Below are 14917 nucleotides of genomic sequence, written 5' to 3'. Positions count from 1 at the left end.
TTATGATCCTTGGGCCTAAGATCTTTCTCAAGATAGTTCTTTCCCTGACCTCTAGTTTCTGTATGAGTTTTGCTACTTTGATGGTTAGGGTTTCAGCTGCACAGAGGACCTCAGGTCTGATTACAGCGTAAAAGTGTCTTAATTTCACATTGATGGACATGGATTTCTTCTGGTAAACGTTTCTGTATTAGTTGTATGCAATATCTAGTTTGCTAATCGTTTCTTCAAATGTTTTGTTGGTCTTGAGGTCTTCATTGATCCATTCCCCCAAATATTTAAATTCTCTGACTTTACGGAGCCTGTTGCAGGGAAGAAGGTATTCTGGTGCAGATTTGTCATTTCTCATTAACACTGTTTTCTCGTAAGACAACTTAAGTCCAGTCTTGGAGGCTATGGATTGAAGTGTATTTATCTGGTCTATTGCTGTTTCAATCGAATCTGCTAGTATAACTACATCGTCCGAAAGCGGTAGAATCCATTCGGATATTAATTTTGAGTTTCCTTTTTATTACCCTCAGACCTATTTCAGGCAGTGTTTTCCTCCATTCTCGAATTCTTTTTTCTAATACACAGTTAAGCAATATGGGTGAGATTCCATCTCCCTGCTTACTCCTGTTTTAATCTCAAAAGGGTCAGAGATTTTTCCTCTGAACTTGGCTTTAGATAGGGTGTTTGTTAGAGTGTACTTGACGATGTTAATGCCTTATGATCGAGCCCAAGTTCTTGCAGGATATTGAATAGAACCGCTCTATCAACAGAGTCGTAAGTTTGTTTAAAGTCAATAAATGCGATTATGAAATTTTTATACTATTTCTTAGTCTGCATAATGATAGATTTTAGGTTATCTATTTGTTCAATACATGATCTTCCCTTCCGGAAACCTGCTTGCTATTCTCCAATTTCTTTATCTAGCTGAGATGCTGGGGCTGTACCTTAATTAAGGCCACGGCCGCTTCCTTCCCACTCCTAGCCCTTTCCTAACCCATCGTCGCCATAAGACCCATCTGTGTCGGTGCGACGTAAATCCAATAGCAAAAAAAAAAGAGATTATAATTTCTTAAGTAGTATCTTAGAGAGAATTGTGTATGTTGCCGAGAGAAAGGAAATGTCTCTATAATTGTTAACATCGTCTCTATGTCCCTTATTGTGCAGAGGGTCGATTAGAGCAGTGCTCCATTCTGCAGGGAGTTCTTCCTTAATCCAGATATCTTGTATAATTTTAGTCAAGATGTCTATTTTTCTGCTATATGCATTCTTCCAAAGCTCTTCTGTGATTGAATTCCCCCCCCCCCCAGCTTTGTCGTTCTTGAGTTCTGTGATGGTTTGTTCCACCTCATCTCTTGATGGCATTGGAGCATCTAGTTTGATGTCTTCAGGCTTGTTGAAGGGTAGTTGTTCCTGTGGTGGTTTACAATTTAGTAGTTGTTCAAAGTATCTCTCTAAGATCTCACAGTTTCCTTGATCAGTTATACCTTGTCTACCTTCCGGGTCTTTGAAGCTAAGCGACGGCGGCTCATAATTCCGGGTGCTTCTTTTGAATGTTTTGTGAAATTTTTTGTATTGTTCTCCTTGAAGTCTTGTTCGATGGATTCAAGGGTATCATTATCAAAGGTTCTTTTCATATTTCGGATGATTTTGGTAGTTTGCTTTCTTATTTCAAGGAAGCAGAGGTGAGTTTTGGTATTGTTCCACCTTTCCCACACTTCTTGTCTCCCCTTTTATGGCATCCTCACATTCTTGGTTCCACCATGCATGTTTATATTTCTTTTTAAGAGGGATTGTTTCCTGTTCGGTTGAGATTACGGCTTCTTTCGACTCTTCCCAGGTTTCAGGAGGTGAATTTCCGATGCGATGGCTTAAGTGTTCTTTGAAAGTTGCGTGGTATTTTAATTTTACTGTACCACATTTTGGTATGGGTTTCTGTGCTTTCCTCCGGTTGATTTTACGGTTCATGGGGATAAAAGTTAGTTTCACTTTGGAGATGTGGTGATCATAGTCCCCTTTCACGTTCCTGAATACCTTTACATTCCAAATCTCTTTATCAGATTTGTATGAAATGGTTACGTGATCAATTTGGTATTCTTCTAAACGTTAACCTCACGTCTTCCATATCTTCTGTTTCCCTGGAAGGTGTTTGAACCATGTGGATTTCATTCTCAACGAAAACATTTTGCAAGTATCTATCAGACGCTTACCATTGAGGTTAGTTCTCTCATGGGCTGGGTACTGGCCAACTATATCAGAATACTTCTTTTCTCTACATACTTGTGCGTTGAAATCGTCCATTAAAATGAGAGTATGATGATAGGGAATTCTATGAATTGTTGGTTGAATGTCTTCCAAAAATTGTTCCACAGCCTCAGTGTTTCTGTAATTATCTTGATTTTCTGGAGCATGGGCATTGATGATAGTGTATCCTCTGTTGGTACTTCGGAAGGACAGAGATGAGATTCTGCTTGGGTTCGAGGATAATCCTGTGATTGAGTTGATTATCTTTTTTTATACAATAAATCCTGCTCCTAGCATGTTGGTGATTTCGAGAATTTTCTTCCCTGGTTTGCCTTTTAATATTCAGTATCCCTTTGACTCAAAGGAATCCTCGCCTCCAAACCAAATCTCTTGAACTGCCATTATTAATATCTGCTGTTGAGTCATCAGGTCAGTGATCTCTTTCAACTTTCCTATCCTTACCGAGCTCGATAGCTGCAGTCGCTTAAGTGCGGCCAGTATCCAGTATTCGGGAGATAGTCGGTTCGAACCCCACTGTCGGCAGCCCTGAAAATGGTTTTCCGTGGTTTCCCATTTTCACACCAGGCAAATGCTGGGGCTGTACTTTAATTAAGGCCACGGCCGCTTCCTTCCCACTCCTAGCCCTTCCCTCTCCCTTCGTCGCCATAAGACCTATCTGTGTCGGTGCGACGTAAAGCAACTATCAAAAAAAAAAAACATTCCTATCCTTCTGAGTGAATTGGTGTTAAAAGTCGCTATGTAACTTACTTTCCTTAGTCTGAATTGAGAACTGAGCATGACGGTGAGGGCTCCGGAAAATCCGATAGCCTTATTATACCACCTTGGTTGGTGGCAGTAGATTGAAGGCTATCATTATTACCACCTGGCAGTGCCGGATTAAGGTGTTTGGGGGCCCTGGGCTATTTAAAAAGGTGGGGCCCCTTCTTCGTAACCAAGCCGCCCTCCCTCCAAGGCAGCGCCGGGGAAGGTACATGGGTCTTCGGGAGTGGCAGTCATTATAGCTACCACTACACCGACGAGATTGGCAATTTATTATTTACGACTCCGAGTATTCCATACAATGTGACAGAAGTTTAAAATACACATTAGGATTCCCTTTCATTGTTCTTAAAACTATCTTCCTAATGCTCTCGCTTTCCAATTCCGTAAAGACCTAATCTCTCTTAAAACAGCAGACTTAGATATTACAGTATTCGCTTACCTGTGGAAGATTCCAATTCACCAGTAACAGTCTCTTCAGTCGCCCATGCACTTGTAGACTTCCTGTCAAAAATGTTGATATTTTCGGCAACTTTTCAATTTCTTTCAAATGTTGTTCTTTTAATTTACGTTTTTTGGCACCACTAGGATATTTTTTATCCATTTTACAACAAAATTACAGTTGTAACTTACGAATGGTTCAATAATCAGAGGTGAACTGGAAGTTCTTTTCCTGATGCAAAGATAATAGTATAGCATGCGCATTCCACCGTGCTTCCCCTGTCCCCTCCCGCTCACTTCCCAGACCTCTTCCCTCCTTCCCCTTCTGCCCGTACTCGCAAGCTGACAGATTTAAATTTTCGTCAACAACAACCTTTACAATAATTATAGTGCGTAAGTAGCGAGGATTCAGTCTCCGAGGCCCCTTGGCACGGGGGGTCCGGGGCTGCAGCCCCTTTAGCCCCCCCCCCCTTAATCCGGTCCTGCCACTTGGGGTAGTTTTCCTTTAGTTTGTTTCCTCCATGCTCTTCCATTTTGATTAAAATGGGTTTGATGTGCCTGAATTTCCTCAGGAATTCTGATACTGCTTAGGTTGTCAGCCTAAGAGATAGAAAACGGTCGCCCCTAACATGGGGTACAGACACGGAAGGATTTGTTGCACTGAAAACAGTTCCTCCGCTTTATCAACCGTTGGGACAGTTTATCCTCCTACGCCTCCAAAAGCGTTGGCCATCTTCATGGCCTCAGTTGATCCGCGGATGTATTACTTGGCAGTGCCTTATTCACACCTATCCTGTTTATTATTATTATTACCGGGCGAGTTGGCCGTGCGCGTAGAGGCGCGCGGCTGTGAGCTTGCATCCGGGAGATAGTAAATTCGAATCCCACTATCGGCAGCCCTGAAAATGGTTTTCCGTGGTTTCCCATTTTCACACCAGGCAAATGCTGGGGCTGTACCTTAATTAAGGCCACGGCCGCTTCCTTCCAACTCCTAGGCCTTTCCTATCCTATCGTCGCCATGAGACCTATCTGTGCCGGTGCGACGTAAAACCCATAGCAAAAAAATATTATTATTATTATTATTAGCCAGCCATGTGGTGTAGAGGTAGCGTGTCTGCCTCTTATTCCAAGGCCCTGGTTTCGTTTCCCGGTCAGTTCAAGGATTTCAATTCTGGACTGAGGAGTAGGACGGGGTTCACTTGATCACTAGATACGGGGTTTTCTCAAGCTCCTAGTTACAGGAAGAAAGCGCACAGTGAGAAGATGACGCTACTGACCTAGTTAACATAGAGAAACACTAGTTGCCATAGTTACAATGGTGTCGGGAAATCTATAACGCTAATTCCACCCCAGCACCAAAACATGCCCATGTTAAGTAAATTGACCATTATGCGATCCTGACATTCCCAGACTTGTCCTGACGCACGGTTTCTTCCTAGACTAGACGTTTTTATTCCAAAGTCGTTGAACTTCCATTCCGGCATGACTACGGCAGTTTCTGTCCAACCTTGAATCACCAGGTACAGCTGATTTATTTGTGATCATTATGAGATGAGTTCTTAGTATATCTTTCACTGTTATCATGCAAATGCTACTCTTGTTTCAGTTACGACAAGTCTATTGACGCTCCTCGAGATCTGTCTAAAAGTTGTGCCCAAAACTTGTGCTCTGCACTGGGGCTGCACACTGCCCTTCTTCCGGCTCGAGGGAAGATCCTTATGGAGATAGAGAAGAATAAAATGTGCAGTAAGTAATTTACCGAAGATAGCTCAATACTGTATGACATAGTCTACATTCACACGAGTTAGCAAGATATGAGAAAAGTCACCCAACAATATCTTAGTCAAATATTAAACTAAAAGTATCCCATATTTAATAATAATAATAATAATAATAATAATAATCATCATCATCATCATCATCTTAATGGCATATGACCTCCCTAGAGCCCTCCTTATCATCAATTTTAAATGTTGAAGGTGGAACACACATCCAGCCTCCGAACCATCGGAATCCAATAGTTCGTGGTGTGGCTTATTGAAGTAACGTCCGAATTCGTGATCCATGGGCAACGGCTGAGTGCCCTCGTAAGTGGTCCTAAGAGTCGGGGTATCAGTTGCTATGGAATGGAAGTGGATATCTCAGGCGTATTCTTAGTTATGGCCCCTACTTATGCTCAGGCGGCTAGGACTATACAATCCGCCGGTTGTCCCTAACCAGTTAGAAGAGAGATTCTCACATGGACTATGTGTAAATAGTGTAGCATCCTGCTTCATCGAGTTTTACCGAACATGTTCAGAACGTTTTGCGTAAGCCTCAGACCTAAGATAATAATAGAGTCCCACTGTCATTTGACTCCTTAGAAACAACTCGATTGTCAAGCATTCTCAACAGATAAAACGAAACTCTACGTAGGATTCTGGGGAATATTAAACTAATAAACATCTGATATGTTTACCAGCGTTCTTTTACAACCCAGCAAGAGCGGGATGCAGTGCTATAAATTATCTCGCCAACAAATATCCACTGAACTCGGTTAAAATCGAACCCGTGAACCACTAGACCACTGGCGCCAACAACAGCTTACAAAATTGCATTTATAAAAAAAATACCCGGTCATTACAAATTATTTATTGACGATACTTAAGGCACTCCTCTATTTTCTGTCCTCGATAATCATTTAAAAATCACCGCGTAGTATTCGGTGATCTAACGTGGTTTTCCCACTCAGCAGTCTTGATTGAAAAATGCCTCCTGTGAATCAAAATACTATTACGTATAAAATACTGGCTGTTGTATCGAATTACAGTAATTAAAGGCTGCACTCCGGAGATAAAAATACATTTTTACCTATTGTGTGGATTTTCACGAAACCTTGTGGGAATGTCACCTACATAAAAGTAGAGATATCACGAACATTTCTTTCATATACAATTAATAGTCATCCAAAATATTTTTTTGAATTGTTAACTCCATTTTTCATGAAATGTAAGTAACATGTTAATATAAATTCGTAATTAGGTAGATAATACTCCTTTTAAAAGCATTACGTATCAATTTTTCTGTACATAATTTATATAAGGAGATATATCGTACTAAAGTTTGTGTAATTTTTACGTTCTAAAATTTTGGACTTAAAAATCTATACTACTTGAAAAAATTCTGCAATAAAAAATTCCAGACGCAGGTTTCTTAATATAGTTGTTAATACCATACAAATTTTGTTACATTTGGCAGAATATTGTAGGAGAAAATGGGATTTAAATGTAAAATTACAATTTGCAAAAAAAAGCGTTATTACAGTGATAAGTTGTTTGAATTCAGCGGAATAACTTCATGAAAAGAAAAAAGAAACTCAGATCTTTGGATTTCAGTCATAAAAAATTTCACCAAAATGACCAAAATATCGATTTTTATCTCCGGAGTGTCGCCTTAATTCAGGACGACCCAGTTAGCACATACATACAGATATATATATACAGTTGCATTCAACAGTGTATGACCACACTTCACGAATTGTTGTCTACTTACAATCTTGTTCTCGCACAGCAGGTAGTCCGAATCGCTGGTATTACCTGAAACGGCGATAATTCTGATTGGCAGCTCACAATGCATTTGGTTCCGCACGCTCAGTCACTTCACACAACAGCTGTACGCAGCCAGGTTCGAACACAAAGACCACCAACAATCAGGACACACGACGACGGTTCCTTGGCTCGACTCCAGATGAGTCCACTAACTCACTTACTCAACGCAGTCAACTCAATTAACTCCACATACACTGAACTACTCAACATGCATTACTAAATAACAAGAGTGCTAACCAGCACTCTTCCCCAACGCTACTCCAGCATTACGACGACACTCACAACAATTCGAACACTGACCACTGAACAGAGACCAACAACAACTCCTCCTCCGCGGTGGCTCTCTATTTATATCTCCACTGATAAAAGTACTGGAATCTTCGGGGTGCGGCCAAAAAAGGAATATTCTCGTTTCATCTTCGAGAAGCCCCACGGGGAAACGACACGAAATCACAATAAAAGGAGAGGCTGCAGCATGCCTTCTTCGAGCTGGCTGGTAGGTCTCCGGCCTGACTTATTCATTTCTTGCATGAAATACCGAAGTGAGCCTCCAGAGCGCTGGCGGCCGCTTGATCACGTAACAGTACGTTAATAATTTCGTGTGACTACTGCTAGCTTCTCGTGTAGCCCTTGTAAGGCAGAACCTCCGACAACAGTGCGCGACGTTTGCCGTGTGTAGGTAACTGAAGGAGGGTGGCAGTGTGTGCGATGTTTCAGGGATGTCGGAGATGGTACAAGCATCCAGTCCCCCACCCAACAGAAATCCCACGACCTGCGGAGAATCGAACTCGGTACGCCAAGTATTGAAGGTCAAGACGTTCACAACTCATCCGTGCAGCCGATAATCAAAATAAATTGAAATGGCCCGCGTCTGCTGCGTCAATAAGCGGAGCGGAGTACATGTTTCTACAGTGCTTCTGCTCTCTTGGTATGTCAGTAGTGGACTAGTAAGCAGTCGGTAGACCACAGTCTTCGGAGAGAGCAGTACCAGTAAAACACAGGGATGTTCGAACCCAATTGGAGCACAGCCTGCAGTTCCGAAAAAGTTTTTTTTTTTTTTTTTTGCTTTACGTCGCACCGACACAGATAGGTCTTATGGCTACGATGGGACAGGAAAGGGCTAGGAGTGGGAAGGAAGCGGCCGTGGCCTTAATTAAGGTACAGCCCCAGCATTTGCCTGGTGTGAAAATGGGAAACCACGGAAAACCATTTTCAGGGCTGCCGACAGTGCGGTTCGAACCTACTATCTCCCGAATACTGGATACTGGCCGCACTTAAGCGACTGAAGCTATCGAGCTCGGTCGAAAAAGTTTTGATGATGAAGATAATTATGATGAATGTTGTTTAAAGGGGCCTAATATATAGGTCATCGTCCGCAAAAAAGTTTTATCATCGTCAATAAATAAAAAATTCTAACCTCAGGGATTTCTCATACAACCACTCCATATAAAAAAGTTCAGTAAAATTTTAGCAGCCAACATGGTGACTATTGGTGACTGTCAAAATGTGTCATGCAGACAAATAAATATATATATGTACATTATGCACATATTCGGCGCCATGGCTGTAGGGTCAGTGAAGCGGCCTTTGGTTCAAAGGGCCCCACTTCGATTTCCGGTCGGTTGGGGGATTTGGTTAAATCCCATGACTTAGGAACTGGCAGTTATACCACTGTGACCGTTGAATTTTCCAACGTACCTTCCCTTAAGCCTTAAACTATGATAATGTTAGTTCGTTCCTAAGAAATACTTTTAATATTTCTTATGTTCTTATCGTAGCACTGACATTGTTATGTTTTTATTCTCAGCGGCTACTGAACGACAGCTGGTGAATTCTGCTCGATCCTTACATCACAGAATAACTCACAAGAAATGTTCCCGGGAAGATATCATGACTGTACTTCAGTCAAAAATACTTCCAAGTAGCAACGGTAAATTAAACACTATCTACAGGAAATAAAACAAGTACATGTCATTGCCATAAGACAAGAAAATTAATATGAAGATAAACATGTTATTTTAATACGTAATCTTAATACGTAAACTTTCACGAACACTAAATGACATTATGATAATTGTTTGGGGATATTACGTCGTTATTAATTATATTATATTAATTACCAGCTGGCGCATCTATGAAGATGTCTTTGCAGGAATTACTTTTAATAAAAGCATAATGGCAACTGTCACTCACTAGTAACCAGACTCAAGATAGAGATACCCTGTTAAGAATATAGTTCATTCCAGGGCCTCCAGAGTCACGGAGAAAGATGTTGACGAGTTAACTATGGAGGGTAGTCATGATCTATTCAGTATATAGTCGTCACCTATTTTAACATTATTCGTGCTGTACCGGCCGAGCAAGGGACATGTGTGAGGAGGTTCAATTAAACGGTGAACTTTAGTTCCTAACCAGAACATTTCTGAGCAATGGCAACTCAAGGAAAGAGATTGACGAAGTGCTACATCCTATGCCAAAAGACATATTATCACGTGATTCTCGTCCTTTGAGCCTGGTCTTCTTGCCATACGTACAATCTGTCACGGATAGGATTGACAATATTCTCATAAAGCACAATATCAAGACCATTTTAGCCTAATGTCATGATAGGTAATTGTTTTTGACCTGTCAAAGGCCCTATTGGTTTAAACTGCGCTGGAATATATAAATGATTACTTGCTCCTGTGGATCGGTTTCTTGTTGGCCAAACATGTAGAAAGGTAGCAACAAGGGTTAAAGAACATCGCAGGCACTTACGTCTTTGCCAGCCAGAGAAGTCTGCTATGGCAGAACATGCCATACATAATGACCATCAAATAATTTTTGATGCAACTTCTGTCATGTATAGAGAGAAACATTTTATTCCTAGAATCATTCGTGAGGCGATAGAAATTGCTACACGCCCGAATAATTTTAACATAGGTGACGGCTATATACTGAGTAGATCATGGCTACCCTCCATAGTTAACTCGTCAACATCTTTCTCCGTGACTCTGGAGGCCCTGGAATGAACTATATTTCTAAAAGGGTCTCTCTATCTTGAGTCTGGTTACTATGGAGTGACAGTTGCGATTATGCTTTTTTACTGCTCTGAAGACGATCCTGGTCACAGGATCGAAACGCATCAGCAGATAATTAATATCACGCGACCTAATATCCCCAAATAATTATCATAATAAATATTTTACTTTATGTTATTCAATATCTCTGAATGCAGAGTTGTAATCAATTGTAATGGTGTTAATGAATTAAAGGACATAATTAATGAGTTGTTTTAATTGATCCCAATACATCCATGTTGATTTAGGTTTATCTAACGATGTGCTGCTCAATAACACTTGAATGGTTGTGTCTGGAATAGGATGTTATGTTCTATAATCACTTTCAAGGCTATTTTACCTTGAAATAGACAGTTTCCTTTTCCAGTTATTACGTTTTGTATTCTTTGGTAGTTAAGAAGCTTTTGATTAGAAGTAATAATATCAGTTCCGAAACGTGAGGTATACATTTTTTAAATGAAACTGGTTCTAAAAGATTATAGATAGATAATTTTACACATATTTAGATCTTGGGTCATCAACAGGTTTTAACCCTGTGTGATATCCATCACCTTGAATCATTCTAATAGTTTTTTTCTATAATGTTAATTTTTGTAACTGGAATGTTCTCGTATTGCGCGTATGTTCAATTAGTCAATCAATACTGATCTGCATTTAGGGCAGTCGTCCAGGTGGCAGATTCCCTATCTGTTGTTTTACTAGCCTTTTCCTAAATGATTTCAAAGAAATTGGAAATTTATTGAACATCTCCCTTGGTAAGTTATTCCAATCCCTAACTTCTCTTCCTATAAATTAATATTTGCCCCAGTTTGTCCTCTTGAATTCCAACTTTATCTTCATATTGTGAGCTTTCCTACTTTTATAAACGCCACTCAAACGTATTCATCTACTAATGTCATTCCACGCCACCTCCCCATTGACAGCTCGGAACATAATACTTAGTCGAGCAGCTCGTCTTCTTTCTCCCAATTCTTTCCAGCCCAAACTTTGCAACATTTTTGTAACGCTACTCTTTTGTCGGAAATCACCCAGAACAAATCGAGCTGCTTTTCTTTGGATTTTTTCCAGTTTTTGAATCAGGTAATCCTGGTGAGGGTCCCATACACTGGAACCACACTCTAGTTGGGCTCTTACCAGAGATTTATATGCCCTCCCCTTTACATCCTTAACAACCCCTAAACACCCTCATAACCATGTGCAGAGATCTGTACCCTTTATTTATAATCCCATTTATGCGATTACGCCAATGAAGATATTTATATTAACACCTAGATACAATAATCCCCAAAAAGGAACTTTCACCCCCATTAACGCAGTAATTAAAACTAAGCCGATTATGGAAGAAGAATAGTCCCAAAGTGTGATTCTTGATTTTCAGACTTAATCTAAACTTAGCAGCACCTCTTGGTTTTAAGCTATCAGTAATAATGATATTCATTTTTTACGTCCCACTAACTACTTTTGACGGTTTTCGGAGACGCCGAGGTGCCGGAATGTTGTCCCACAGGAATTCTTTTATGTGCCAGTAAATCTACCGACACGACACCGACCTATGTGAGCACATTCAAACACCATCGGACTGAGCCGGGATCGAATCTGCCAAGTTGTGGTCAGAAGGCCAGCGCCTCAACCGTCTGAGCCACTCAGCCCGGCTAAGCTATTAACAGCATAGCAGTCTGTGCTTAAAGTACATCAGTACAATTACACAGAGGTAGCAGGGGCACGATTTAGCTTGTATATAGGTCACGCCACAGGTGATTAGTTGCAGCAAACACAGTCATCCCTCAGCAGATTAATTTATCGCGCGAGCCAAACGTCAGGTTCCTGCAATAACCTCATAATGGTATTCTCTTTCCTTCATAATGGGGACATGTGTCATTGTGTGTAACAGATCCATGCACTTCGTGTTCGTGAAGTCTTTCTCATAATCCGTGTGACGGTTATCTCTGTACTGGTTTGTATATTTGTTAATAATTCGTGTGGCGGCTGAGGTAGACATGACCGCACCCATTATATGGAACAATCGAACCTCGATACCGGGCAGTTGGCCTTGCGCTTAGGAGCGCACAGCTGTTAGCTCGCATCCGGGAGATAGTGGGTTCGAACCCCACTGTCGGCAGCCCTGAAGATGGTTCTCCGTGGTTTCCCATTTTCACACCAGGCAAATGCTGGGGGGGCTGCACCTCAATTAAGGCCACGCCCACTTCCTTCCCATTCCTAAGCCTTTCATGTCCCATCGTCGCCGTAAGACCCGTCTGTGTCGGTGCGACGTAAAGCAACTAACAATTTATTTATTTATTTATTTATTTATTTATTTATTTATTTATTTATTTATTTATTTATTTATTTATTTATTTATTTATTTATTTATTTGCTAGTTGCTTCACGTCGCACCGACACAGATAGGTCTTACGGCGACGATGGGGCAGGGAAGGGCTAGGAGTGGGTTGGCCGTGACCTTAATTAAGGTACAGCCCCAGCATCTGCCTGGTGTGAAAATGGGAAACCACGGAAAACCATCTTCAGGGCTGCCGACAGTGGGGTTCGAACCTACTATCTCCCAATGCTGGATACTGGCCGCACTTAAGCGACTGCAGCTATCGAGCTCGGTGCAACTAACAAGAAAACGAACCTCGATATCTCGAACTTCCATTACTCGAATTTTCAATATCTCGAAGTAACTACAATTTTCCGGCCGTTTACCCTATTCTTGACGTGTATGCATTTCTCTAGTACTCGAAATTCGGTTACACGAATTTCTCGATTTCTCAAAGCAAACGTTTCCTCCTTTGAAGCAAACAATAGGCTACTCTGCAATACTGTGCAATACAGCAATTGTGGTTTATGAAGAACAGTTAACAAGAAAGTGTAAAATTGATGCTGGGGGCTAATAAGACGGAAGCCGAAAAACTAAAACTTCTAGTGATCGGAAAATCGGCGAAGACGCGCTGTTTCGCGGGTGTGAATTCACTACGAACCGCGTCGAAAGCAACGCCTGAAGTCTTGAACGACAAACTTCATTTACGAATCTTGACTGCGTGTTATTGAGAAGTTTCCATTTCGTAGACAGTTGCCTTGTTCATAATAAGATGCTCGTTCAGGAGTTAGGGCAGTGAGCGTTGTCTTCTTACCACCGAACTTCACTTCCAAACTACAGACCATGGACTAATAATAATAATAATAATAATAATAATAATAATGTGCCATCGGGCTGAGTGGCTCAGACAAGCTTTCTAAGCCCAACTAGGTGGGTTCGATACCAGCTCAGTCCGATGGTGTTGAAAGTTCTCCAATGCGTCAGCCTTACGTTGCTAGATTTAGTCTACCGGTACGTTAAAGAAATCCTTCGGGACGAAATTGCGGCACCTTGGCGTCTCTGAAAACCGTAAGTTAGTGGAACATAAAAGCAATCTTCTGGGTGACATGTGCATCACTTAGAACATGCTTTAGCTAAATGATCAGAAGATTTGCATAGCTCCTTTTTCCACGGACAAACTTCTAGCGAACCTAACCCCTGTTCAGATTAAAGAACACAGGCGAGGTAAGGTAAGTTAGTACTGACTGTGAAGTGTGTTCACAAGTCGATCGTTCGTCGTGCGGTTATGCAGTAATGAAGGCGGCCCCGAGGCAATATAAAGCCGACAGCCTCCTTGCATGCGCAGTACAGTATTGTTCTAACGATGGAGGGGAGCGGACTATGGCACAGCCTCCTGGTCATGGCGACTTTAGCGTGCTGCGCCGCTCAGTCCACCAATACCGGTAAGTTAAAACCACCTGCTAGTCCGTCATGTAGCAAGAGGAAGACGGATGAACGTCTGAGAACAGAGGGAGGAGCCATAGGCTACAGAGCTCGTTGTTTTCTTGTTGTTGGTATATCGTACTGCGTAGCTGTGTCACCTATCCTTGTGTATAATTGGAATTAATGTACTTTACCATCCCGTAACTTGTCTAGTGGTGAAATGCAGAAACCACGGAAAATCACTTCTAAAATAGTTGAGATGATTTTAAAGCCCTTTTCTTCTCAATTTGAAACAATTTGGGTTCACTCGGCCTACACTATAGCGCAAATGAGAACCAGATTAACTCCTTGGAGCAAAGGCGACCAATTGTAAAGCTAGCCACTTTATCGCACTTAGTGTCGATGTTATGGGACGTAAACATCTCACATGTCGCCACTAAAGAAGCCTGTTTATGTGTACAGCTTCGTCAATTCCTTAGCCTTTATCTCCCCATTCCTAGTATCCTGCTGCCATTGATCCCAACTGAACGACTCGTCCCCACTTGTTTTACCAAACACGATACGTGAGAGTATTCACAGATACAGCCATAGAGATGTAAAAATATTATTCTGTCTAAGTCGATGAATAACATCAACGCGAGGCATAACCGAAAAGCAGAAAGACAGATGTCGCCACATGTCGTGTTCTAGATTTTTTTTTTCTTTTTTTGTAACATCGCATTGACACATGTAAGGTTTCCAGGAACGCAAGGATGGGAAAGATCCAGGATTGGGAATGTAGCGACCGTGACTTTAATTACCGTAAGTTACAGTCCCAGCATTTGACTGATATGAAAATGAGAAACTGCGCAAAATCATCATCAGGGCTGACGCCGGTGGGATTCGAACCCATCATCACCCGAATTCAGCCCACAGTTACGCGGTCCTAACCGCAATTCCGGTCTGTTAAACATAGTAACTGAGGCCAAAACGAAAAGTTCTTAAACGTAGCAGTACGTTCGTAGCCGATATGACACATGCGGTAGCGGACTTAATGGTACATGCGTAAGGTTAAGGGTCTTTGTGATTTTGAGTTGCTACAA

General features: G+C 41.5%; 2 protein-coding genes across 3 annotated transcripts in view; both read left to right on the top strand.

Annotated features, from left to right (window-relative positions):
- The window catches only part of LOC136875626 (pancreatic triacylglycerol lipase), an 81198-nt gene extending 70896 nt beyond the window's left edge, over positions 1 to 10302 (top strand). Inside the window, exons 9-10 of the mRNA XM_067149167.2 lie at positions 5057 to 5196; positions 8845 to 10302. Coding sequence (XP_067005268.2) covers positions 5057 to 5196; positions 8845 to 8996 — 292 coding nt within the window. The 3' untranslated portion in view covers positions 8997 to 10302. The remainder of the gene's footprint in view (positions 1 to 5056; positions 5197 to 8844) is intronic.
- Positions 10303 to 13771: 3469 nt separating this feature from the next.
- The window catches only part of LOC136875625 (pancreatic lipase-related protein 2), an 89823-nt gene continuing 88677 nt past the window's right edge, over positions 13772 to 14917 (top strand). The window contains exon 1 of one of the 2 annotated variants that reach the window (XM_067149165.2): positions 13772 to 13855. In XM_067149165.2, coding sequence (XP_067005266.2) covers positions 13777 to 13855 — 79 coding nt within the window. In that variant the 5' untranslated portion in view covers positions 13772 to 13776. The remainder of the gene's footprint in view (positions 13856 to 14917) is intronic. The other variant, XM_067149166.2, reaches the window with a different exon arrangement.

This window comes from Anabrus simplex, chromosome 6 (assembly GCF_040414725.1).
Source record: "Anabrus simplex isolate iqAnaSimp1 chromosome 6, ASM4041472v1, whole genome shotgun sequence".
Classification (NCBI taxonomy): domain Eukaryota; kingdom Metazoa; phylum Arthropoda; class Insecta; order Orthoptera; family Tettigoniidae; genus Anabrus; species Anabrus simplex.
The sequence above is the reverse complement of the archived record's forward strand: the minus strand, read 5'-3'. Positions and strand labels throughout refer to the sequence as shown.